Consider the following 27,224-nt stretch of genomic DNA (forward strand, 5'->3'; position numbering starts at 1 on the left):
CACATTGACAAGCCTGTTAAAAGAGGTTGGCATGCATACTGTAAGCCGATCAGAGAAATTTGGTTTATTTAAACGTCTTTGAGGAAATATCTGTTGCTGTATGTTGTCACTTTGATTTAGTGTCTCTTCAAATAAGGAGTGATTTTGTCAAACAAAGCCTAAAGACAAATCACCATTTAATTAGAAGGTCCTGCCCTTATTTAGCAATCCAAATTTTGATTAGAATCTATCTTTTATCCACACGGAGATTTCCGCAAAAATGCCATCAAGCCATAATTTTTATGTCATTTGAGTGAATTACCCTTAACCATGGAAATATAGGCACCTGTAGTGTTACAAATTTATTAAATGTTTAATTAGGTTCCAATACAATAGTATTTAAACTGTACACAGTGCTTTCCATTTTGAGGCATAGATGATGAGATTTAAAGAAGATTAAGTCAAGCCATCCTGCTTGCTGACATTAACCTTTTGTCACTTCTCAAAGTACAGCTGGGCCTTTTGTCTCTATGATAATGTTAAGGTTTGAGTGATCTAATCAGGTTGATTGGATCACCATCTATACATGACACTGTTATGCTGATGAGATCAGGACTGGGGAATTTCCGGTAACGAGCTGAATCCTGTACTTCATTTACATGCTTTGTTTCAGAGAGTCTCCACCTCTATGTAATCCCTCCCCCTTGAAAGGTATATAAACTACAATATATACTGCCTTAGTTAGACTTGACGATGAGTGCAGCTACCCACAGCTTGTGTTCTCAATAAAGAATCCTGCTGAAGATACAACCAAGTCTCCTGGTCTTCGCCTCTGAGTTTCCTACACTTTAGAAGAAAAAAGTTCACCACAGTTCCACATTCAACTTTGAATGAGCAGATAAATTGTATCAATTAACATGGAAGTAACCTCAGTATTTTCCATAAAGGCAGTCAAATAACCCTATTAGAGTCTAAAATGCAACCTTGAACTATCATCTGTTCCTTAACAGCATGTCTCTTGCACCCTAAGTGGTGTTTTTTTTTTATATATTCTTTCTTCACAATGATGACTTTAGTGAAAGGGTAGTGGGACAGATTGGGTCCAGAGGTAAATAATGAGACAATTTCGAGGGCAGCCATTAGTGCCCTTAACATGAAGTAACCGTGGCATGCCATTAAGGGTCTCTTTTTAGAATTCTGTGCTTGGCCTATTCAGATGTCAAGTGTGGTGATTCTTGTGTGTACATGTCTTTGTGAGGGGGAGGGAAGGTGTCAAGCGAAAGACAATTAGAATGAAAACAAGTTTTAATCAAATGGCCTACAGATCTCTGAGAAATAAAAGGTTATAAGGGAAAAAAAGAGAGGGAAAAAAAACTATTTTTTTATTAAAATAATGGATGAAAATATGCAATGCATTACTTGAAGGTAAACAAATTAAAAGCTTGTTGTTGTTTTTTTCCCCCTGAAAATAAATAATTATTATTTTGTATGTTTATTGTCTCACTAGGGTTCCTGAGTACAGGTGACCAGGCAGCCAAAGGAAATTATGGGCTATTGGACCAGATCCAAGCACTCCGGTGGATCAAAGAGAATATCCAGGCTTTCAAAGGCGACCCAAAAAGGGTGACTATATTTGGATCAGGAGCTGGGGCATCCTGTGTAAGCTTGCTGACCCTGTCACACTATTCAGAAGGTAAAAAGCATTTTGTAAGAAACTGATAATTAGACATAGTACAATGTTATCAAACCATTTTTTTTTATCAAACCATCAAACCCATTTCTGACCTGGAGCAAAAAAATTCAAATGGAAAATTGTGAGATAAAATAATAATGAAGTCACATTGTGAGATATAACGTCAGAATTTATGGGATAATGTACATCTGTCACCATTATTTAGTTCATGGACTTTTAGTTTGTATTCCTTCAGTTCCTGTTTTCCTTTGTTTATATTCCTGCACTTCCTGGTTGCTATGGATTTGGTCATTATGAGTTTGTTTGCTTCAGCTATGTTCAATTAATAATCTTGTTTGAGTTCCTATTTGAGGGTACGTTTACACGACAACGATACGCTTAAAACTGAGAAGTTTTTCCTTTGAGTTTTCTGCGTACAGACGGCATCATTGTCAAAACGATCCCCATTCACATGAATCTGCGAAAACGACTAAAAACCCTGTGTTCTGCTGCCAGACCATTAGATGGTGATGAAACATTATACTGTAGACTGAATGTAATATGCATGTGCATGACGTCATCGTTTCCACAGATTCGCGTTTTTTGTTGTTTAAATGGAGACGGAGACCGTTTTCAAAAACTTGCACTTTCAGGCACCCAAAACATTTACACGACAACGAAGTTCTACGTTTTTAGTAACAGCCCCTAAGATGTACCCTCATGCTCATTCTCTGTCTGGTCACGTTAATGGTAAGGTGTGTTTTCCTGCCCCGTATGTGGATTATCTGTGGATTATCATTAAAGTTTGCGCTTATACTTCATCATCTCCCTGCGTCTTCAGTCTGTCTACACACCGCCGTGAAAACATTCAGCTGGTTGTTATCACAAATAAATACATATTTTCTGGTAACACTTTACAATAAGGTCTCATTTGTTAACATTAGTTAATGCATTAACTAACATGAATTAACAATGAGCAATATATTCTTACAACCAGGGTTCTAAATTAAATTTTTGGATCACCAGCCAATGTGGCTGGTAACTTTCTAAAGTTACCAGCCATTTAGAATTTCCACTAGCCAAATTTTTTCCGGTGAAAATAAGAGAAATTATGAGTGCCACTGAATGCATTTGATCATTTTATTAACATTGTTGGCATGAAAAACACATATAAAGTACAATACAACACAGAAAGTGCAAACATTTCATTTCAAGTTTGGGATCTATCTATCTATCTATTAGGGATGTGCACGAATATTCGAATTTTCGATCCGTAATTAGAAAGACAAATTTCCACTTGTGGACAATAAAGGAACTAAACTAAACTAAACTAAACATTATTATTCAAAAAATAAAATACTATTCGATTTTTTTTTCGCAGTTATAATTAAATACACTGGGTGGAGCATTTAACAAGTGGATTGTATTTGACCACATAATGTCGTTGTCTGCCTCGCGAAGTTTGGAATTACTTCGATGAAAATGATAGCCTATTACAAAATGGAATTACTTTTAATCAATTATTAATTAAACTGAGTTATCATAATATCACCACCACAATGAGAAATCACATGAAATCCAAAGAAACAGCAGTCGACTGAGGAGGCAGCTGTCCATCACTGCATTAACGACTGGCAGCTGTACCCCGATATCTTCTGCTAGCAAAATGATTTTGAGATATGCTTCCTTTAAGTTTTGTTGAGGGATACAGGTTTAAGAACAGAAAACGTCTCAGATTACTACTGTAACCATAGTTCCCTGAGAAAGGGAACGAGACGATGCGTCATCGACGCTTTGGGAACGCCCCCAGCGTGAATGCGTCTGAGCATCAATGTCAACTAGTCCAATGGAAAGAATGAGCGTCACGGGCGGGTGACGTCATGACCAGGAAGGCATAAGAGCACATCCGGTGAAACGCGGCATTAGCTTCAAAAAGTCGAAGCAAGCCGATCACAGGGATGCAGGAAGTATGGCAGGGTGACGCATCGTCTCGTTCCCTTTCTCAGGGAACTATGGTTACAGTAGTAACCTGAGACGTTCCCTTTCGAGGTAACTCGCGATGCGTCATCGACGCTTTGGGAACGAGAATACCCAAAACGCCAGAATTCCAAGTACCTGAGTGTCAGTCTGTTGGAACTAAGCACTAAGCACCTGAGAACCTGGGGCAGCATCCAGGTCCAAACTGTAAAACCTGACGAATGTGAGCGGTGAGGACCAGCCTGCCGCATCACAAACGTCTTGGAGAGAAACCCCAAATAACAAGGCTTTAGAGGCCGCCATACCCTCGTAGAGTGAGCTCTGACCACCAAGGGACACGGATGGTCAGAGTACTCGTATGCAAGTGAAATAGCCTCGACTATCCACTAACTAACCGTCTGTTTAGAAGCAGGAAGACCCTTCTTAGGTGATCCAAAGCAAATAAATAACTGGTCGGACTTCCTCATTGAAGATGTCCGATGAACATAAGTATCCAGTGCTCGCACTGGACACAAGAGGTTCAGCCTTTCCTGGTCCGCAGATGTAAAAGGAGGAGGACAGAAAGCCTGCAGCACAATAGGCCTCGGAATCAAGGTCGGCACCTTAGGGACGTATCCCTGTTTCGGATATAAGAATGCCTTGACCATCCCCGGTGCAAACTCAAGGCAGGTGGGGGAAACCGAAAGGGCCTGAAGGTCTCCAACTCTCTTAAGGGAAGAAATAGCTAGCAGAAAGATAGTCTTGAGGGTAAGAAATTTCTCTGAAACCGAATCTAAGGGCGGAGCCCTAGACAGGCCTTCTAGTACTATAGCAAGATCCCAAGCTGGCACCTTAGTGCGAGTTGCAGGCCTCAGCCTCAATGTGCCACGAAGGAAACGTGTAATCAGGGGGTCTCGACCCAACGATGTACCCCCCACCAGGGCGTGGTAAGCCGCAATGGCCGCCACGTAGACCTTGAGCGTGGAAGGACATAGACCTGACGTAAAGCGCTCCTGCAGGAACTCGAGTACTGTGTTCACAGAACAGTTAACTGGATCCCACTGATGTCGGTGACACCATACAGAAAAAACTCTCCATTTAAGCGCATAAAGTTTCCTAGTAGCTGGAGCTCTGGAGCTTAGGATGGTCTCAGCAGCCTCAGCTGAGAGACCACTCTTTATGAGTTGGGCCCCCTCAGAGGCCAAACCCACAGGTTCCAAATCTCTGGACGAGGGTGAAATATTGTGCCCCCGGCCTGAGACAGAAGGTCTCTCCTGATCGGGATCTCCAAGGGAGGACCGTCTAAGAGATGGATCAGGTCCGCAAACCAGATCCGACTCGGCCAGCGTGGTGCTACAAGCAGTAGGGTTATTCCGTACTGGCGGACTCGATCCAGAACTCCTGGGAGCAGAGCAACAGGGGGAAATGCGTACAGACGTAGCCTCGGCCACGTCTGCACCATAGCATCCAGCCCCAGGGGGATGGCACTACAAAGTGCAGTAACTACATATTTGGTCAAAATTGAGTTTAGACTGAAAATGGGCTTCATAACACCTCCTTTGTCTTGTGACAAAAGCTCTTGGTCCAACTGGGTCCCGTTTTAGAGAAATCACTATGTCAAATTTGCAGTAACTACGAAATCCAACCTAATACCGAGGCTAACCGCAGTAAGTGTAGATACTACGTTCTGCCTGTGTTTACCTGGCTTTGACGCAGATACTGCGGTCTGCCTAGTAGCCCCATCCAAAACATTCCATCACACACACCACAAACACGATAGCTGCTAGAAATATATGGTAAAACTGACACAAATATCATGGCACAATCCCGAGGAAAAACCATGGTGGAAACTTTCTTTGAAACGCAAGTATCCAAACAACGGTAGGAAGATGGATAACATATGAACAACTAACCAGTCAAATAACATCTAAATCTATTAATTATCATAAGCCGGTTTAATAGCGAGCCGCTAGCATATTAAACCATTTTAGCCTACCTGCTCCCTTGAAGACTGTAACATCTATCCAGTCTGGAAATGCTGTCATAATCCAAATACGATCCCGTCACTGTTCTGTTTCTTGCCTTCATTTCTTCTTAAGCTATTTTCGTTTCAGGCAGCTAGTCCAATTGTTGTGAAGTTAACAAGATTACATTTAGTTAGTCGACTGGAGCAAAGTCACTGTTAGTTTAGCATTCTAGTGCTAGCCGATCTCCTGAGGAGAGCCGTGTAGCACCTGCAGCCGCAAGGACGGTCTTGAATTAAATGTCACTTTATCTTGGTTGTTTACTTCTCATTACACACGCTACATCACATGGTTTAGGTAAAATATCGCGTTGTTTAATTGATAGCCAATGAAGTTCAAGCTGAAAGTCATGGGTTGCGAAATAACCATCGAGATCAGTCGACTTTTTCCGTTCATATCTTCTACTCTCAATGATTACATTGGCAGTCACTTATTTTGACGTTAATAATTAACGGTTAGATCTAGGCTGGGATTTAATTGGATGAATTTGTTTTGGTATTTAATTAATGAATTTTCTATTAAAATGAAAATCCACAAACCAAAATACCATTGATTGTGTGTAAAATGTTAAGGATGTTTGGAAAAATTACAATGTTGATGACAAAAAAATGTTTAGGACTGCGATGTGACAGGGACATTAGGACAAAAAATTATTATTGAAGGTTACAAGCAATTTCAATACTCTCAACCTATTATAAACATCTATAAACAAACCACAAAACAGATTAAAAGACATAAGGAATACAAAAATGTGGAAGTCTGAACACATCTAAATTGTAGATACTGCACTTTGCTTTTGTAATAGTGCTCTAGTTGATCAAGGTAATTCAAAGGCAGAGTGCAGTATCTACATTTTTGGGGTCAAAGGTCATATCATTGGTCTTTTTTTATATATATATAATTTTCCTTCCTAAAAAGGTATTAATTGAAAGTATCAACACTATTGGACCTGCTACATGTTGGACTGGCCAGTATGAAAACTTTAGAGGCATTTTTCTCAGTTTCAATGGTGGCGTAGTTACTGCACTTAGCCTTTGTAGGGCAGTGTAAAGGTCTCATGTACAGCAGGCCAAAAGGTATCACGTTGGACGCTGCCGCCAAGAGACCCAACAGTCTCTCGAACTGTTTCACAGTGCGTGACTGGCCTAGCTTTAGCTCTTTGGTGGCTGTCAGGATAGCAGCTACACGAACGGGCGATAGAGTGGCCCGCATCGTCACTGAATCCCATACCACACCAAGGAAAGTGGTTCTCTGTACTGGAGAAAGAACACTCTTCTTGGCATTGAGCCTCAACCCCAACATCTGCATATGAGCGAGAACGACACCTCGGTGCCGAACCGCCAACTGCTCTGATTCCGCCAGAATCAGCCAGTCGTCGATGTAGTTCAGAATACGTATGCCCTGAAGCCTGAGAGGGGCTAGAGCTGCAGCCACGCATTTCGTGAACGTGCGGGGTGATAAAGCTAGACCGAAAGGAAGAACCCGATATTGGTATTCTTTGCCCCCGAAAGAAAACCTTAGGAACTTCCTGTGCTGAGGGAGGATGGAGATATGGAAGTAAGCGTCCTTCAGATCTATCGTGATAAACCAGTCCTCGGATCTGATTTGAGTCACCATCTGTTTGAGTGTCAGCATCTTGAACTTAAGTTTCTGTACTGAACGATTCAACAGACGAAGATCTAAAATGGGACGCAACCCCCCATCCTTTTTTGGAACAATGAAATAACGGCTGTAAAAACCCGACTCTCTGTCGGGTGAGAACACCTGTTCTATAGCTTCCTTTGCTAACAGGGCCTTTACCTCTTGCTCCATTACCAGAGCCTGCTCGGGATGCACCACTGTGGGCAGCACCCCGTTGTAACGAGGAGGACGAGAACCAAACTGGATTCTGTATCCTTTCTCTACAATCTGCAGGACCCAATGAGAAATATTCGGCAGAAGCTTCCACGCTGCCAGAAAATTTACTAAGGGAACCAGCCTCTCGAGGCACCGAGGGTGGCAGGGTTGGCAGAACGGGCTCGTGAGGACCCCGAAATGGAACGGGCACCGTATAATGAGGTGTACACCGCTCTATTTCGGTCGGGGCTGTCCTCACAGGCCTGATGCATGAACATCAGGACCTTTTTTTTTTTTTTTGAGCCGAAGTCTTCTTCGCCTGAAGAGCGGTCCTCAGATCCGGCTTCGACTTAGAAGACTTCGGCTGAGAGGGTTGCGTCTGTCTCCAGTTTCCACGTGGAGGTGCACGAGACGCAACACTCTCTTTCTGATGCACACGATATGATGAGCTTGATGGCTGGGGCTGCTCACGCCCAGCAGCCCCAGGGGGCTGGACACAGCGAGGGATAAACTTTTTGAAAGCGTCCGCTTGCTTTTTTGACTCCTGAAATCTCTCGACGACCGCGTGGACTGCGTCACCAAAGAGACCAGAAGGTTCAAGCGGAGCATCTAACAAAAAAGCACAATCTTTTTCTTTAATCTCCGAAAGATTCAACCATAAATGTCTCTCAGTAGCTACCAAAGCTGCCATAGACCGCCCAATTGCTCTGGCGGTCTCTTTAGTAGCCCTGAGAGAAAGATCGGTAGCCCGACGAAGTTCTCGAATATCGTCATGACTAACTCCCTCACTATTATTCAGATCCCCCAGCAGGTCAGCTTGATAAGCCTGAAGCACTGCCATAGTATGCAGACATGCTCCAGCTTGACCTGCTGCCGTATAAGCTTTGCCCACTAACACCGACGTGGCTTTGAGCGGTCTAGTGGGCAAAGCCGAGGCTTTCAGAGACGATGCGGGACCAGGGGAAAGATAGCTGGCTAAATTCTGTTCCGCCTGGGGCATCACCTCATAACTATACTCTTTCAGCCCTCTAATTCTTGAATAAATATTAACTTGAGGGCTGAAAAGTCGTGATGAGAATGGCTTATTCCATGATTTAGAAATCTCATTGTGAAGATCAGGAAAAAATGGAAGCCCTCGTGGTGGAGATGAAGCAGTAGAAGATAAAAAGCGCTCATCTAATTTACTCTCAGGACGAGCGCCCCTATTATCAGATGGCCATTCAATCTTTAATTTATCTACAGCCCGCGACATAACATCCACCAGCTCATCATATGCTGGGGAAATAAATTGTGAATCTCTTTCCCCCATGTGTGTGCTTTCACTCTCCAAACTCATAGCATCGACCTCCTCGGAGGAAGAGCAATGAAGTAATGGAGGGCTCTCTCCCCGGGCGGAAGAAATCGCAGAGCGTGCTTCCGACACCGGGGGGGGGGGGGGGGAGCGCTGGATCTTTCGGGTAAGGAAGGAGAAAGAGCCCTCGGACCCGTCTCCAACCCCTCCGAAAGATCCTTTTGCGATCCCCAGGAATGCATTCTCCGCGCTGCCTCGGCAGACGCGGGTCCTGATCCCTGCGGATTGCGAGCCTGCCCACTCTCTTTATCAAAGAGCATAGCTGCCAACTCTCACGCATTGGCCGTGAGACACCCGCATTTGATTGGTTTCACACGCTCACACGCCACACTCCCGATTTCTCACGCAGAAGTGTCAACCCGGGCGGTCAAATGCCTGGAAGATGAGTTTATCTATATATCTACCCGTTGAGCCACTCGTGATCGACTAGTTATACCGCAAATTCGTAAAAAATCTCCCGTTATCTAGAGCGAGCGTGCATGCGAGACAGAGATTGTGCTCCAAACCGCGTAGAGCGAGCGAGAGACCTTGCGCGAGCGAGACCGCCCCCCCCCCCCCCCCCCCGTCAACAAATCTCACTCGTCTCTACGACCCCCCCCCCCCCCCCCCCATCAACAAATCTCACTCGTCTCTACCACCACCAATCAACAAATCTCACTCGTCTCTACCCCCCCCCCCGTTCAACCCCCCCCCCGTCAACAAATCTCACGCCGAGCAAAACTCAAAGTTGGCAGGTATGAAAGAGTGACAGGCGAGAGCGGAGCATGCGAAGCGGTAGCATTTCACAATGCTGGCACTCAGCCCCCTCGAAGGTTGAGACCGCATGCTCCACTCCCAAACAAATGACACAAAGCTTGTGTGTGTCCCCACCCGTTAAATAACGCGAGCAGGGAGAAGCACACTGTTTGTACACTTGTTTAGTTTCCATCCTTTTCCGCAACAGACAACAGTAAATAGACAGAGACAAAATGACACAGATCGCTTGCTGAGACACAGAAGCTAATGCCAAGTTTCACCGGATGTGCTCTTATGCCTTCCTGGTCATGACGTCACCCGCCCGTGACGCTCATTCTTTCCATTGGACTAGTTGACATTGATGCTCAGACGCATTCACGCTGGGGGCGTTCCCAAAGCGTCGATGACACATCGCGAGTTCCCTCGAAAGGGAACGCAAAGTGCTGTTACTTCACTTTGCACACACACACACGCGTCTCTGCAACGTCTGTGTCAGCGCAGAGCGTTTTCTCACTGGAGCATGTGGATATTATTGTTTTTCTCAACATGAAGGTGAAACAATATAAACACGATAATCATATGCTGACTCGAGTATGTACGTTCTGTACGATAACTGCGCAGTCTGCTTCTTTTTTTCTTTTTCTTGCGTTTTCCCCGTTTGCGCTGCTTGAGCTTAAATGCTTTTGTTGTTTATATTTTTTGTTTACACATATTGTTTAATGTTTTCAACTAAACGAAAACCTTAAGATATATAGTAAGCTTGTTGTGTATATTGCCTAATGTATAAGCTTGTTCAGAAATAATGACAAAAACCTTAAACTTAAAAAAATAGCGTAGGCTATCTCTCGTTAAACGACATTTAAATTTAAACCCAGAAGTCTGTCCCAACCACCGCCGCATTTAGTTTAATCTTAACTTTTTACTTTAGCTACTTTACTAGCTCCCTCCTCTTTCAGTCTATGCTCCCTGCTCTGGCTCCGTTCGTTCTTCATCTTCCTTGTGTTTTCTGGTAGATGGACGCGTACGTTTCATACGTTCGTTTCCATGATCAATTCTCGCGCTGGTTTCACTGCAAACTGCGCGCAGCCAATGGGCGTATGAATCGTCATCACGTAGCATTACGGCACAGTGTTCATGGGAAATGTAGGAAGTACTGCCAGAGGGATAAATGACCGAGAACAGAGCCTGATGCATAACCGGCCAAACTGGCTAGTAAGTTTTTGTTAATTTAGAACCCTGCTTACAACATTTATTAACATTTCTAATGTTAGTAAATAACATTTTTTTCATGTTCATGTTAATTCACAGTGCATTAACTAATGTTAACAAATACAACATTTGATTATTATTATTACCTTTATTTAACCAGAAAGAAAACTCATTGAGATTAAAAATCTATTTTCCAAGAGCGTCCTGGCCAAGACAGGCAGCAGCACAGTTAACAAGGTTGATCTTGATCTGCTGACAAATGAAACTTTATTGTAAAGTGTTACCTATTTTCTTGTTGTCACGCCTGCCCACCTGAGTGCCTATGATAGCCACCAGATGGCACTTCTTCTGTCTTTATTATCTCATCATGGGCTGCATTTCCCATAACCCATTGCCCGGATTTCCACCTGTGTGCCATTACCCTTGTTAACTGCCTATGAGCCCTGTGTATTCATTCATTCATTGGAGTCTTGTTAGTGTCACACAGCATTTCTGAGCGCTCTCTGGTTTCCAGTGTAATGGTTCTGACCCAGTTTCCTGGATTTCCCTGTGGAATTTTCACAACATAAATAATGACAGGTACATAGAATATTGATTTGAGAAGAAGCCGGTTTAAAATTGTACCTGTTTATTACCTCATAATCCATTGCAGTGTACATAATAATCGTACTGAAAACAGGACGAACACTACAACATACAGAAGTCCTCCGGTTTCATTTATAGTAAATACTGTCATTAACCTCTCCTTGAACTGCCACCTTAACGTGGTGGAGGGTTTGAGTACCCGAACGATCCTAGGAGCTATGTTGTCCGGGGCTATATGCCCCTGGTAGGGTCTTCCAAGGCAAACAGGTCCTAGGGGACAGTCAGATTAAGAGCGGTTCATAAACCCCTTATTTTGCAAGGAAAAACTAGGACCGTGACGCAGCCGGGGCCCCACCCTGGAGCCAGGCCCGCATGCGAGCTCAGCCACCATGTGTTGGAGTTCACCCCGGTGAATGAGAGGGTCACTTCCCTGCGCCTTTGGGTCGGGGATAGGTCTCTCACTGTCGTGTGTGCCTACGGGCCGAATGGCAGTGCAGAGTACCCGGCCCTCTTGGAGTCTCTGTGAGGGGTGCTGGAAAGTGCTCCGACTGGGGACTCCGTCGTTTTACTGGGGGACTTCAAAGCCCACGTGGGCAGTGACAGTGACACCTGGAGAGGCGTGATTGGGAGGAACGGCCCCCCTGATCTCAACCCGAGCGGTGTTCTGTTATTGGACTTCTGTGCTAGTAACGGTTTGTCCATAACGGACACCATGTTCGAGCATAAGGGTGTCCATCAGTGCACGTGGCACCAGGACACCCTAGGCCGGAGGTCGATGATCGACTTTGTGGCTGATCACCACCTGGTGGTGAGTTGGATGGTGGGGGAGGAAGCTGAACCGACTCGGCAGACCCAAACGTTCTGTGAGGGTCTGTTGGGAACGTTTAGCCGAGTCCCCTGTCAGAGAGATCTTCAACTCCCACCTCCGGCGGAGCTTCGACCGGATCCCGAGGGAGTCTGGAGATATTGAGTCCGAATGGGCCATGTTCTTCACCTCCATTGTCAATGCGGCCGCTTGGAGCTGTGGCCGTAAGGTCTCCGGTGCCAGTCGAGGCGGCAATCCCCGAAACCGGTGGTGGACACTGGAAGTAAGGGATGCCGTCAAGCTGGAAGGTTCATGGGAGTTTGCTCAACCAATCCACATGTGCTTTGTGGATTTGGAGAAGGCATTTGACTCGCGGCATCCTGTGGAGGGTGCTCTGGGAGTATGGGGTCTGGGGCCCTTTGCTAAGGGCTGTCCGGTCCCTGTACGACCGGAGCAGTATTTTGGTTCGCATTGCCGGCAGAATGTCAGACTTGTTCCCGGTGCATGTTGGACTCCGACAGGGCTGCCCTGTGTCACCGGTTCTGTTCATAATTTTTATGGACAGAAATTCTAGGCGTAGCCAGGGGCCGGAGGGTGTCAGGTTTGAGGACCACACGATTTCGTCCCTGCTTTTTGCGGATTAAGTTGTCGTGTTGGCCCCATCATACCAGGACCTTCAGTATGCACTGGGACGGTTTGCAGCCGAGTGTAAAGCGGCTCGAATGAGAATCAGCACCTCCAAATCCGAGGCCATGGTTCTCAGTCTGAAAAGGGTGGTTTACCCACTTCAGGTTGGTGGAGAGTTCCTGCCTCAAGTGGAGGAGTTCAAGCATCTTGGGGTCTTGTTCACGAGTGAGGGAAGGATGGAACGGGAGAACGCTGCATTACACAGCGTATATTGACGATGGTCACAATCGGGGAATAACTGATCTTGGAATGTCATGGCTGATCAGTCAGAATAAAGCATTTCAGAGAGCCATTTAATAAGAGATATTAAGACCGTTTTGAACATTTGTTTCGAAACATGATGCGTTTTCTCTCGTAGTTTTGTTCATTTGAGATGACAATCAAATTCAGATCTGGATCAAACAGTTCTTCAGGTGATCTCAGCCCGACTGAAGACAAACTTTGGAGCGGTTCACATTTGTTGAGATAGCAGACTCAGCAGATGAAATAACCAATATCTTTATGCATGAACTCTTCTGTATTACAGACAACACTGTTTGTTTGTCTAGCGGAATGAATCAGATAAACTGGAGGTAAAATCTGTGCACTAGGACGTCATTGCAAATCAATCAATATGCACCTACAGTATTTATCTGAAAATACCATCTAATTGCTCTTCTGCTAAATAGGTGCAATGAAACATTAATTCATTTTTGGCCAGACGCATAAAAATAGACAGTATAAGTAATGATTTTTAGAAAAAAAAAGCCAAACTGTTGTCCCACTGTGAGAGAAACGCCCCAACATAAACAGAGCACTTATGACCAATGAGAGAGCCACATGTGACTTGCATTTACAAATTTTAGTCCAGGGTTGTCCAAACTGGCCTTATTTGTGGGTAAAGCCATTTGTGGTGTTGTCCGAAACCTTAGTGGACGTTATTGAGTGCACTCATTCAATCCCACGTTGCACCGCAATAACAGGTGTACAGCTGTTGTACTTTCAACGGCTGCTCCTTCAAGTGAACTTTAGTGGACTAAAGTAGGGAATAGTAATGGTATTAGGGCTCAATTTCGGATTCAGCCCTGGAATGTTTAGCTCCAACCCCAATTAAACACACCTGAACTGCTTATTGAGGTCTTACTAGGCATTCTAGAAAGTTCCAGGCAGGTGTGTTGAGGCAAGTTGGAGCTAAACACTGCAGGACAGTTGGTCTCCGGGACCGAGTTTGGACACTCCTGTTTTAGTCCATTTATGCATGTTGCCTTGTTAAAGAAAACCAAACCAAAACACACACACACACACACAAAACCCTTTTAATCCCTGCTTTGGAAAAAAAAAAACGAACAAACAAAGTTATGAAAATGTTCTAAATTGCAATTATCTTTTGGTAAAAGGTTCCATCTGTTAACATTAGTTAACTATATTAGTTGATATGAACTAACAATGAAAAACACGTATAAAGCATTTGGTAATCTTAGTTAATGTTAATTTGATCATTTACTAATACATCATAAAATAAAATGTCATATCTGTTCATATTAGTTAATGAACATGAGCTAACATGAACTGACAATGAACAGTTGAATTTTTATTAACAAACATTAACAATGAATAATAATTCTGTAACAAATGTATTACTCATTGTTAGTTAATCCAATCACTAACGTTAACTAATGAGACCTTTTTTAGTAAAGTGTTTCCATTTGTTTCTCTCGTTCTTTGAGGTAGAATCTTCTGTCCCAGTGTGCCTGGCCGCATGTCATTTTCATTGTAACAACAACCCCTACAAGGCATTCATCTGAAACTCAATTGTTCCACTATAAAAATAGATTTTACATTCAATGTCCAGCCTGGCTAGATAGCAGATGAAATCTAGTAATGGATCAAATGACCTCTGGCTACAGTTACTCTAGCACTAACACAACACCAAATAAGGAAATGCCATATTTGATCAAAATAACAGGACAAGATGTACAGTTCTCTCCCGGTGTTCCGGTCTAAAAGGTCGGCCATGATTTATGAATGAATTACATAATGTAAATTGTGAAATAAGCAAATGCTTTTATTTTCACTTGTTACTCCTGCTTTTCATCTGAGCCCTTTGTCTACAGATACATGCCAGGCATTCTACAGAGTATAATGGTGTACCATAAGAAAATACCTTGAGCTTTTTTATGTTTGCCATATGACATAGATGTTCATCCATTAGCATTTTTTGCAATGCATCTTGCAATATGCAATAAGTAAATATAACCAACTTTAATTGTATGCTTGATACTACTAAGAAGAAGAAGAAGAAGAAGAAGAAAATTAATTAAGAAAATTAATCATACATTCTTCAGGATATCAAACCATTTTCTGATCTACAAAATAGCGTATTTTAAAACAAAAAGAAAATGCAGATATTTCCTGTTTTTATTCTTCTCATTATGTTAGGATTCCACATGTACAGCTCAATGTGCATGACAAACCCATGATGCATCTGGGCTTGATTTGGACTTATTTTAACAGTTTAAAACATATTATAAGTATTTACTTTATGGGAAGGGTCTGCTAAGCCCCACTGTCTAGGCATTGATATTAATATTTTTAATGCCCAATATTTTTCAAAAAGCTCTAGACAGTCCTGACTTTTTTCCCTTGATATATTTTCATATTTTTGACATTATAAACTTGAGTGAAGGCTATTTTTCACTCAGTGTCAGTGCGTCAGAAGCCTTGGTTCAGCCTAGTGAGGTCCGTGCCCTGAGGTATTGCTATTTTCTAGGACACAATCTGTGTCAACGTGTTATGGCCACGCCTGGCTGAGCTGACAAAGGTACAGCTACAAGACACAGGCATATTAGTTGCCGTCTGACTGATATTACTTACCCATAACAATATGACGGGATAAAAATCCCAGGCCTCAGTACAAAGCATTATTTTCTACATGCTTTCATTTTCAAGTCCTTTTTTGGCAAGGTCCAACTGAAGTCTCCAATGAGACATTGTATTATAAAGTATGAAATAAACAAACACCTTGATATTTGTTTCTTCAATTTCATTATTGTTGTGATCATTGTTTTCCTTCAGTTCTCACTTTGAATAGTGTTGAAGGAATAGTTAAAAAATGAAAAAAATATGTAATTTACTCACCCTCATGTCATTTCAAACCCATGACACTTTTATTTACCTTTAAAATACAAATGAAGATATTTTTTATTAAACCTGATATATTTATGTTCCTTCCTTTAAAAGTCCTTTCACCCAGAACTATGCTTCAGAAATTTCATTAAAAGACATTGTAAAAGTAACCCATATGAATCAAGTAGTTTAATCCAATGTTTAATCAAGTAGATTAATCCAAAAATACATGATTGATTCATCATCAGATTTAATTTAGGCTTTTATTCACATAAAACATCAATCAATGCACATGCATAAAGCACATCTCATATGGAAGTGCAATCGTGCTTGTGCGACACATAAGAAACAAACCTCATTTGTTTCGCGCACGTGAACTAATTCAAATTTTTGGGCAAATTGTTTTTTTTTATATTAATTGCTGTTTCTTTCAATTTATTTTTATTTTCAGATTTGTTTCAGAAAGCCATCATCCAGAGTGGGACTGCTCTATCAAGCTGGGCCGTCAACTACCAGCCAGCCAAATACACCCGCATACTAGCTGAGAAGGTGGGCTGCAACATGCTAGATACTATAGATCTGGTGGAATGTCTGCAGAACAAAAACTACAAGGAGCTGATTGAACAGTACATCACACAGGCCAAGTACCACATTGCTTTTGGTCCAGTTATCGATGGTGACGTCATCCCCGATGACCCCCAAATTCTGATGGAGCAGGGAGAGTTCCTCAACTATGACATCATGCTTGGCGTCAACCAGGGTGAGGGTTTTAAATTTGTGGATGGCATCGTGGACAGTGAGGATGGTGTCTCTGCAAATGATTTTGACTTTGCTGTGTCTGATTTTGTGGACCACCTCTATGGTTATCCCGAGGGCAAGGATACGCTCCGAGAAACCATCAAGTTCATGTATACCGACTGGGCTGACAAGGAGAATCCGGAGACCAGACGAAAGACTCTGGTTGCACTCTTCACCGATCACCAATGGGTGGCACCAGCGGTAGCTACGGCAGACCTTCATGCTCAGTATGGATCTCCAACGTACTTTTATGCATTCTACCACCATTGTCAGAGTGAAATGAAACCTAGCTGGTCGGATTCAGCACATGGAGACGAGGTGCCTTATGTGTTTGGAATTCCCATGATTGGCCCTACTGATCTCTTTAACTGCAATTTTTCCAAAAACGATGTCATGCTTTCAGCGGTGGTAATGACTTACTGGACAAATTTCGCTAAAACGGGGTAAGTTAAACACTTTTTTTCCGCTCTGTTAATTAAATATATACACTGCATAACTGAACTAAGGCTCCAATCAAAAGTGTCAGATATTTGCAGGAAATTATTTGAAACCTTTTTCATTTGTTATCATGTCTTTCTTTTTCTTTTTTCATAAGAAGAAAAATATGAATGCATACATATATTGAAAATGGTATCTTTTTTTTTTTTTGCTGCTTTTCCTTAGCATTATAACTTTGTTCAGATGTCCATTAAGATCTCTTAAGATTCTTACTGTAAATAATTGTTGTTGTTAGCCACAGATCACAATCTTCAGAGGCCTTTGCAGTCTCCTCGCATATCACAATTTAAAGACTCATTATTGTCATTCAGATCATATTTTTAATGCTATCAGACCAGCTCTTAACTATCCTTGAGTTATGGGGTTCTTTCTATGCTTTCCTCCCATACGGCATCACTGTACTCAGTGCAAGCCCAATTCATCCCAAACCTCCTCCAGATATAAGTGACTGGGGCCTACTCACACTTTCAGGGCTCCATTCACAGTTTATAGGCAGAAGAGCCTCTGCTGTTTGGCACCACTCCAGCTGATACCTGTGTGTCAGGAGATAGATTGGCAGGCTCATCAGTACCTCACGTCAGGCTGCTCTCCCTTCACTGGCTAAGTGTTTCTCTCAGCGCGAGTACTTTAAAACAGAGGAGGAAAAACGAAAGCAATTTCAGCAGCACTTGGAGAATGCTCGCTTTGCAAGAGACACTCCAGCCTCTGGTAAACACTCCAGTGGTGATATCAGCCTCTCTGAGTGTTTCCAAAAAAACAGGGTGAATAAATACCGTGGAGGGAAATGTGCAGAACGTAATGTCTCATTTGTAGCCTTCCTTTGTTGCAATGACTGTCAAGCTCTGATGCTCAGACTGGAGAGAGCAACATGGGTCATTAATGAGGAAAATTAACATGCATTGGTACTCAGTGTTACGACCCGACTTAAAATTAAAACAAATAATGTCTAGGGTCAAAATATAAGGCAATAATAGTAAATATCAATACAACATCAAATCAATAAACTGTTGGAAATGAGGTTTGTAGAGTTGTGGAAATCATATGGGGACACAAACTCAAGAACCCACTCTTCAAATAAAGACAAAACAAAAATGAGAGACAACTAGACAAAATCCAGGAGCTCCTTAAATAGGTTGCCACAGGTGCAGCTGATTTTCATTAGGGCAATCCTGCCCACCAAGGAGGAGTTAGTCCTATAATTCTCACAAAAGAAACTGAAGTTAAAAAAACAGGGGCAGGGCCGTAACACGCAGGATGTCAAGTGGACACATATTTTTGCAATGCTGGCTTTGTGGATTTGATGTGTCGTATATGTTGTACACATACGTTTTATTACACCAACAACATCCTTTTTTTTCTGAGGAACACAAAATAAAACATTTTGAAAAAAGTTAACTTAAAGGTGCTATATGTAACTTTTCTTCTAAAATGAATCCTTTTTTTATTGCCTGTGTGTGAAGGGGTTGTAATCACACCAGTGTTGGGCAAGTTACTTTTAAAAAGTAATTAGTTACAGTTACTAGTTACTACTTCCAAAAAGTAACTAAATTAGTTACTCAGTTACAAATTTTAAAAGTAACTAGTTACTTAAGAAAGTAACTATTGCGTTACTTTCAAGTAAAATTAAATTTTAAATGCTCAAATGTGACCCCACCTCTACCCCTCTTTAACGGAACTTACAATACATGTGCACGTTCAATTATTTAGATAAATCTGAATATTATAATGAAATGGACACTTAATACAATACATTATTAACAGAAACATGAAACATTGTACACACATCTAAAAAAAAAAATGTTGCTGTGGGACAAAGTGAGACTAGCCTCCAATCAAATGCCATGTAGATATTATGTTTATATAGTGGATCAATGCAAATAACACAATAGATGTTTTGGAACTTTTGATATTTATTGCCCCGCAACAGGCCACAACTGGGCAAAATTAAATTAAGCTTGTTAAGCTCGTCGCCATACCTGTCTCTCGTTGACTGACTGGCTTGCTTGTGTTGTTCATTGTGTGTCCTGTCCTGTCCGACTATGCGTTATGATGGGTCGTTCGCAATTCATGAGCGTTAGCCGTTAGTGATGATGGATCGACTCGTTCGCGAATGAGCTTTTGATGGGTCGTTCGCGATTCGCCGGCTCTTTTAGGTGAACGTCGGGAGCTGGCTCGCATATCTGAAGAGCCGACTCTATTTTTACAAATTTAGCCTAAAGAAATTAAATAATTATGTAAAAAAAATTTAAATATTATAGTCAAAGTCATTTAAAGAGCCGTTTGTGAGCCAAAAGAGCCGGCTCTTTTCAGTGAGCTGAGTCAAAAGTGCCGAATGCCTACCACTATGCGTGCTTTCGAACACCCGCCCAACTCTACCTCTGATTGGCTTACAATGACATTTTACTCTACCTCAGTCGTCAGCATTTATGCGCTTGTCTCGTGCTCTGCCCACTAACCAAGGAAGAACAGTAAAAAAAGTATTTGCCTCTCGCTCAGAGATCTAGTTGGTCTGATGAAAAAAAAAACCCAGCTTCATCAGTTATAGTAACGCGCCGCATTTTTTGGCAGTAACGGGAACGGCGTTATTAAGATGAGAAGAGTAATCAATTAGATTACTCGTTACTGGAAAAAGTAATGCCGTTAGTAATGGCGTTATTTACAACGCCGTTATTCCCATCACTGAATCACACATTACAATGATCCACTTGTCGGGTTTTGCTATTATCTCTGAAGGCCAGTATTCCTATTTCTATGTGAAGTCTCCGGGTCGGATTTTCTGCGAAATCCATCGGATGTGACGTGCATGCGCGCTCCCGAGCCCCTCTCCTTTTTATATACAGTCTATGCGACGGCACTGCAGCTGACGACATGGAGTCTGATAACACCAAAAAACGACCTGCCTCCAGCACAACACAGACTACAACACAAACTCCACATAAATATAAAAAACAAAACAAAATGTATCTGCAAAAATGTATCTCGTCAGGCCAAACGTGAATCGGATCGACTTAGGACGAAAACATGGATCAACATCGGCAGAGCGTTTGAATTATGGAGAGACCTCCGCTATTTTTATTGTGGTAAATTTCAAGTTTTCAGATATGCTGAAATAATTGATGTTTTATTAACAAGGTTCGGGAGGAACACGTTCTAATGATCAAACAATCAAGTCATTCCAGCCAGCTGTCAGCAATCAGTAATCAACAGGTCCACTCAATCAGCACGAGTAAAGCCTATAAATATACTCAGTCGACTCACCCATATTCCTCTACAGTTTTCAGCATCCCTCCACCACCCCATCTCCTCACACTTGCCTAGTTATCTTCCTAAACAGAGATACGGGGGGAGTACTCTGGGTTCGGGCCCAATTTCCGAGCTCGGAGCCCTCCCCCCGGACAGCACGCCAAATAAGCATAACCATCTATTCTCTGATCATTTGTAAGTGTGAACTCGTGAAATAATGGTAAACTGTAATGAAATAGCAAGGTAAACTATAACATACATGAGACATGAAATGAATACAAAAGACTGTTCCAGGATAACAAAAAGTAGGTGCTTTAGGATGTAACTTTTATTTTATGTAGGCTACTAGATCTACTGTCTAACGTCACTCATCCCACTACTATCATATTGTTTATAATACACATTTCCAGACACGTTCAGTACAGTAATGTTACTTCATACGATCTTACTGTTACACTGAAATTGTTCAGTCTAGTTCACTTACCGTTTTCGTTATCATATTATACATTCACCTATGTTGACATTGCTGATTGTGAAAGATACACGAATAGTTAGTGAAATGCCTTATGCTATAACAACACATGTCGGCTAAATGCAGTCAATGTAACGTTATCATGGTACGAGCATGGAGCATTAGTTCAACGCCAAGCTGATAAAAGAAGCCTATTATTGTAACGTTGCAGTGGGAGTTTACATGAGTCTCCAGCATGTTGTGTGATGCTTTCTCCGGTCAGTTGAAAGTCTCAGTGTGGCCGGTACCATGAGTGCTCGCTCTTGAGTTCGAGCACGAGCAAGAGCACGAGCGCTCTTGTAAAAATTGGTTGCAATCTGAAACATCACCGATAGAGACCGCTAAAAAATACATATAGAACCTTTAACTGTTTTTGTCAAAAAAAAAAAAAAACTTTGGTATAGGCCTACTTATTTATTCCGTAGAACATAAAAGTCATACATATTTTAAACAACCTGAGAGGGTACATTTTAATGACATAATTTTAATTTTGGGATGAACCTTTCCTTGAAAGAAGGAAAAAACTAAAATGTCAGTTGAAAGAAACCCAATTTAGGTTGTTTTGCATCCCATGGCTCAATCAAACATGAGCAAACCCAACCAAGGGCTATTTTCACCTAGCATGTTGGGTTTAGCATTTTGACGCATTTAGATGACTGACATATCATCCTTGTTTATTGCGTTGCGTAAAATACTTACAGCACAGTAAAGACTTCATAGATTAAATAAATCTTTATTTCACAGAGTAAATGCACCAATTCTGCGGCACAGAGAACTGCTCTCTCCTTAAGATGATACAAAAAGCTCTGTAACTCAACAGCTGTGTTCTAGTAACTCCGCCGCTGGCTTGTTATGTCGGAGGGTGGGGGAGGAGTATATATTGTTCCAAATGTCAGTGAGATTGACCCAGCCACTTACCCGGCTGGGTAACACAAAACATACCCAACACTGGAAAAACATAACCCAAAGACTTGCCCTCAACCAAGTATTTGGGTTGAAATAATAGGCCATCATTGACAGTGAAACCTCAGAAGAGGTCTGTCTCCTGCTGGAGGCAGAATACTTCCACTGAGTGTTTTAGAGGAGTAATAAGATATAAGAGGTGATGTAAATGACTCTATATTTGCCACTTCCAGCCTGAATGCTTGTGCAATTCAGTTGTTTATTGTTACTGGTTAACATAGCAGTTAGCTTTACAAGCAATGAAATATATTGTCAATACTGTGCATTACATTACAAATGATGATAATGGCTCTACACAGATATTAGTTCCAGGAAGCATAAAAGAAAATGTGGAGATTCCCCGTTATATTTTGCACACACCATTAAGTGGATCTTTAAGTAAATGTATTTCTGCATCGTGGAATCACACCGTTTGCCAAATTCTGGCTGGGAGAGTCAAATCTGTTAATAAAAGTGAAAATCAATATGGATTCCAGGCATTACAGAAGTATACTCACTGGAAATGAAGCATAACATTCCCTGATGCTGTCTAAGCATACAGTGGATTTAACCATGGGAAAGGCTTTTGTATTCAAAAGGAAGTAACATTGGCTATAATGTGATCAATTTGAATATAAGCCTGTGAAGAGAGTATACTTCAGGCAATAATTAAATAATATGAGCACTGTTTTATTGAATATCAGCTTGGCTGTGATGCACAAGGCCGTGCAGTATGTAACGTTTTCGATGTCGCCAAGCAACACACAGACTGACAGCTTGTTTGGAATGCTGCAAACACAGACAAATGGAGTGATACAAACAGTGAAGCATCACAGTAATGTACTAAACATCAGAACTGTTGGTTGACCACATGTCCAGTCAGAACTGTTGTAAAACTGTTAGCTGTTACAACATTAAAAAAATGATGGGCTGAATAAAAAAAAAAAGTCTCTGCTTTCTAATTATACAATTATGTTCCCAACCTTTCAACTGTTAAAATAGTGGCTGTCAAAATGGCGGAAATCAATCAATAAATACATACAACTCAAAATAATCTGACTTTTTTAGACACAATTATGATATTTATAGACATCAATAACAGATTAAAAAAATATATATATATATATATATATATATATATATATATAAATATTCAAATAGAAAACAGTTATTTTAAATTGTAAAAATATTTCACAATATTACTGTTTTAGCTGTATTTTGGATCAAATAAATGAAGCCTTGGTGAGCAGAATAGACTTTTAAAACATTAAAAAAATATTACCGTTCTAATAATTTTGGCCGCCACTGTATATATATATATATATATATATATATAAGGTGTGAGGGTTGAGGAGACGAGGCGAGGACTCAATTGCAGGAAAATAGGGTTTTTAATAAGTATAAAAAATAAAACAAATACAAACAAAAACTACCCCGAGGGGGAAAACGAGACTGACTTGAACAACTTGACTTGACTTGAAAGTAGCACACAGCAGGAAAACACAGTGTAAATACGACAACGAACCAGCACAGGACAAATAAATCCATAATCAGGTAACAAGATGGGAGGTGCTAGACAATCTCTGTTACCTTAAATTATATGTTTATCTCTGTAAAGCTGCTTTGAAACAATCCATTGTTAAAAGCGCTATATAAATGAAGATGACTTGACTTGATTAGACATTCGACAGGAGAGCACATGGCACAAGGAAACACATGACAAGCCATGTGCTCACACCAAACGAGACATGAACACGCAGCTAATGAAAACCCTCATAAGCCACGTGTTCACACAAAACATGACAACAAGAAAGCACACATCCAGTGTAAAACACAAGCTGTGTGCTACACAGCACAAGACAAAACATGAAAGCACGCGGCCGATTAAAACACAACGCGTGATACACAGGACACAACAACACATGCAGACGGAAGAGCGCACGGCTCGAGCGAACTCGAAACTGCGCTCTCACGTAACAAGACAAAGCGCATGAGAACGAGCGCATTCCGTGTGCTCACAACAGAAAACAAACACGCGGAGCATGGATGTCTGAATCCCGACACAGAACTGAAACCAAACTAGACAGGCGTGTCGGGATCCAAACACCATGCCCCGCACATATAACAAGGCACGTAGACAAGTGAGTGCACGGCTCGAGCGCGCTCGAAACCGCGCACTCAGACAATGATGAGACAAAACCGGGAGTGTCAGAGCTCTGTCACAAAACCAAGAAATTAACTAGACCGAAGTGATAAAACCCTGACACTTATGGAGAGAGAGAGAGAGAGAGAGAGAGAGAGAGAGAGAGAGAGAGAGAGAGAGAGAGAGAGAGAGAGAGAGAGTGAGAGAGAGAGAGAGAGAGAGAGAGAGAGAGAGAGAATTTTTTTTTTTTGAATTTTGACAATCCTTTTTATTACACAAATATGACTATACAAAACATTCACAAAAAAAGGTCACATATTTTTCAATCTAATACAAAAAAACCTCACATCAACACTTCTGAAATAACCAGTTCATTATCAACTAATGAACACAGCACATTATCACAGCACCACTCAATTTCAAAAATATTCAATGTACTCATTAGTTTATAAAAATTAAACTCGATTACAAGTCGTGATTTTACCATTTTTTTAAAAGCTGATATAAGTTCTTGTTCTCCTTTCTGTTCAATTTTATTTCTCCTAGTTATATAAATGGCTAATTTTGCAATACCAACAATAAAATTAAGCAATTGACATTTGTATTTTTTCTTAATAGTATACATACAACCAAGAATAAAATCCTGCTTTGTAAAACATACCTCAAAAGATTCAAAAAGAAGCTCTAGAAGGCTAAACAAAAAAGAAAGTCTGTTACAAAACATAAAACAATGAAACACAGTCTCCCTTTCATTGCAAAAAGGACAATTCTCACTTACATTTGGGTTCAACATTGCCACAAAAGAATTTACTGCTATAGCCCCATGGAGTATCCTCCACTGAAGATCGCCAACTCTCTTAGGTAAGGGAGGTTTGTACAGAATCCTCCACACTGGTTTTGTTGTTTCAGTAATCTCTAAAGTGTCTCTCCATACAGTATCACTTCTATTCTTTAACCATTTTATATTCATCACTTTCACAATACTTCTGTACAATGCTTTCCCTTTAGCTTCAAAAAAATCAATTTGCACATCAATTTCCTTTTTCAACCAGGGATTAATATCGTTAAATGAAATAAGATCAGGTACAATACTTATATCTGGAAAGAAATCTTCGCAGTCTGGAAATATACATTTCTTATTATACTCTTCAAGTAAAGTTATTTCTTGTACATTCAAAGCCCCCTGCAGTTTATCTAAAAACCGTTTAATGTATCGTGCAGATTTTACCTTTAAAAAGGCTGAAACTGCTTCTACATCTTTAAAATCAGGACCTGCATTATTTATAATGTGTTTCAACTGTAGAGATCCACTTCTGTACAACAAATATTTTAGACCTGGTATTTCGTCCCCAGATACATCAAGACGTGCTCCACACACAATGGGCTCTTCCAGGAGCCAGTAAAGGGACATTAATGGTTCCATCCATTGAGGCTTAAACAGACTCCATATTTTAAAGAGACTTCGATAGAAAGCAGGAACTCCTCTAAAATCAAATTTTTTTGAATCCATTAAAAACAAAACATTGTCCAGGCCGAGTCCACTTATTCTGCGTAAAATGCATTGAGCCACTGGTCTCCATACCAGTCTTTCAGATCCCAGCATACATTTCTGCACAAACTGAAGACGATAAGCAGCACATCTACTTGCCAAATGCACTAGACCTTGGCCTCCATCCTCTTTAGCCAGAAACAAAACGCTTTGGGGGATCCAATGCAAATTGTCCCAAAAAAAGTTCACAGTTTCTGCTTGAATCTTTGGTAGGAGACCAACAGGAGGGTCAACGCATGCAAGTCTATGCCAGAGGGAAGAAGCCGCAAGATTGTTAATAATGAGTGTTCGTCCTTTAAAAGACAACTGAGGAAGCAGCCATTTCCATTTTTTTCAAACGTCCTGTTACTTTATCTGCCATTCCTTCCCAGTTCTTCTGCATGAAAACTTCATTGCCCAAGAAAACACCAAGATATTTTAACCCATCTTTTTGCCATACTAAGCCTCCTGGTAGAATGGGATTTCCTCCTTCCCATTTTCCAATCAATAAAGCATCACTTTTCCCCCAATTTACAGTTGCTGAAGAAATATCTTTAAAAGCATTAACAACTTCTTGTAACATTTCAACATCATTACTATCATTTACAAAAGCAATAACGTCATCAGCATATGCAGATAAATAAAAAGCATTATTACACTGTGGCAATGTTAGACCCTTTAACTTGTTTCGTAACATAGAAAGCAGTGGTTCTATAGCCAGCACATATAATAGCCCAGACATGGCACAGCCTTGTCTAACCCCTCTCTGTACTGTAAAGGGGGCACACAAACTACCATTAATTTTGATCACACTCTCAATTTCACAATACATTGTTCTGATCATACCAATAAAACTTGAATTAAACCCAAAAGCTTGTAAAGTATGCCACAAATAATGGTGTTCAACCCGATCAAATGCCTTCTCTTGGTCTAGAGAAATAAGGCCAATATTTATACCAAACAACTTTGAAACTTCTAAAACATCTCTTATTAGAGTTATATTATCAGAAATTGATCTATTTGGTACACAATATGTTTGATCGTAGTGTATCACCTTCCCTATTATTTTACTCAATCTTGTAGCCAAAGTTTTGGACAGGATTTTGTACTCTGAGCACAAAAGAGAAACAGGCCTCCAATTTTTTATATTTTGAAGATCACCTTTTTTGGGCAATAGAGTGATAACTGCCCTTCTGCAACTGAGCGGAAGAAACCCATTAATAAGGCTTTCATCAAACACTAATAAGAGATCTTCTCTTAAAATGGGCCAGAAAGTTTTATAGAATTCAATGGGTAACCCATCGATCCCGGGGGATTTCCCATTCTCCATACTCATCATTGCTGTATAAAGCTCTTGCTCTGTCAAAGGTTGTTGCAAACTTTCATTGCTCTCTTCATCAAGTTTTGGCAGACCTTCAAAAAAACTACTAAGTGTCATCTTTTCATTTATCAAATCAGCTGTATATAATTTTTTATAAAACTGTACAGCAACTTCTCTTATCTCAGAAGTTTTAGTTAGCTCCTGTCCTGTATCAGAGACCAAGGAATGAATTATTCTGCTTTGACTGTTTTTTTTCTCCATACTGAAGAAAAATTTGGAAGGTGCATCCATTTGTG

The 27,224-nt window shown here is 41.1% G+C and overlaps 1 protein-coding gene across 2 annotated transcripts in view; it reads left to right on the forward strand.

Annotated features, from left to right (window-relative positions):
• Positions 1 to 27,224, forward strand: part of nlgn4xa (neuroligin 4 X-linked a) — a 156,787-nt gene that overhangs the window by 121,099 nt on the left and 8,464 nt on the right. For both annotated transcript variants that reach the window (XM_056254404.1, XM_056254405.1), the window contains 2 exons: positions 1,487 to 1,672; positions 16,396 to 17,185. In XM_056254404.1, the coding sequence (XP_056110379.1) occupies positions 1,487 to 1,672; positions 16,396 to 17,185 (976 nt within the window). The remainder of the gene's footprint in view (positions 1 to 1,486; positions 1,673 to 16,395; positions 17,186 to 27,224) is intronic.

Source organism: Rhinichthys klamathensis, unplaced genomic scaffold (genome assembly GCF_029890125.1).
Source record: "Rhinichthys klamathensis goyatoka isolate OS25496 unplaced genomic scaffold, OSU_Roscu_1.1 h1tg000111l_1, whole genome shotgun sequence".
In the NCBI taxonomy this organism is placed as follows: domain Eukaryota; kingdom Metazoa; phylum Chordata; class Actinopteri; order Cypriniformes; family Leuciscidae; genus Rhinichthys; species Rhinichthys klamathensis.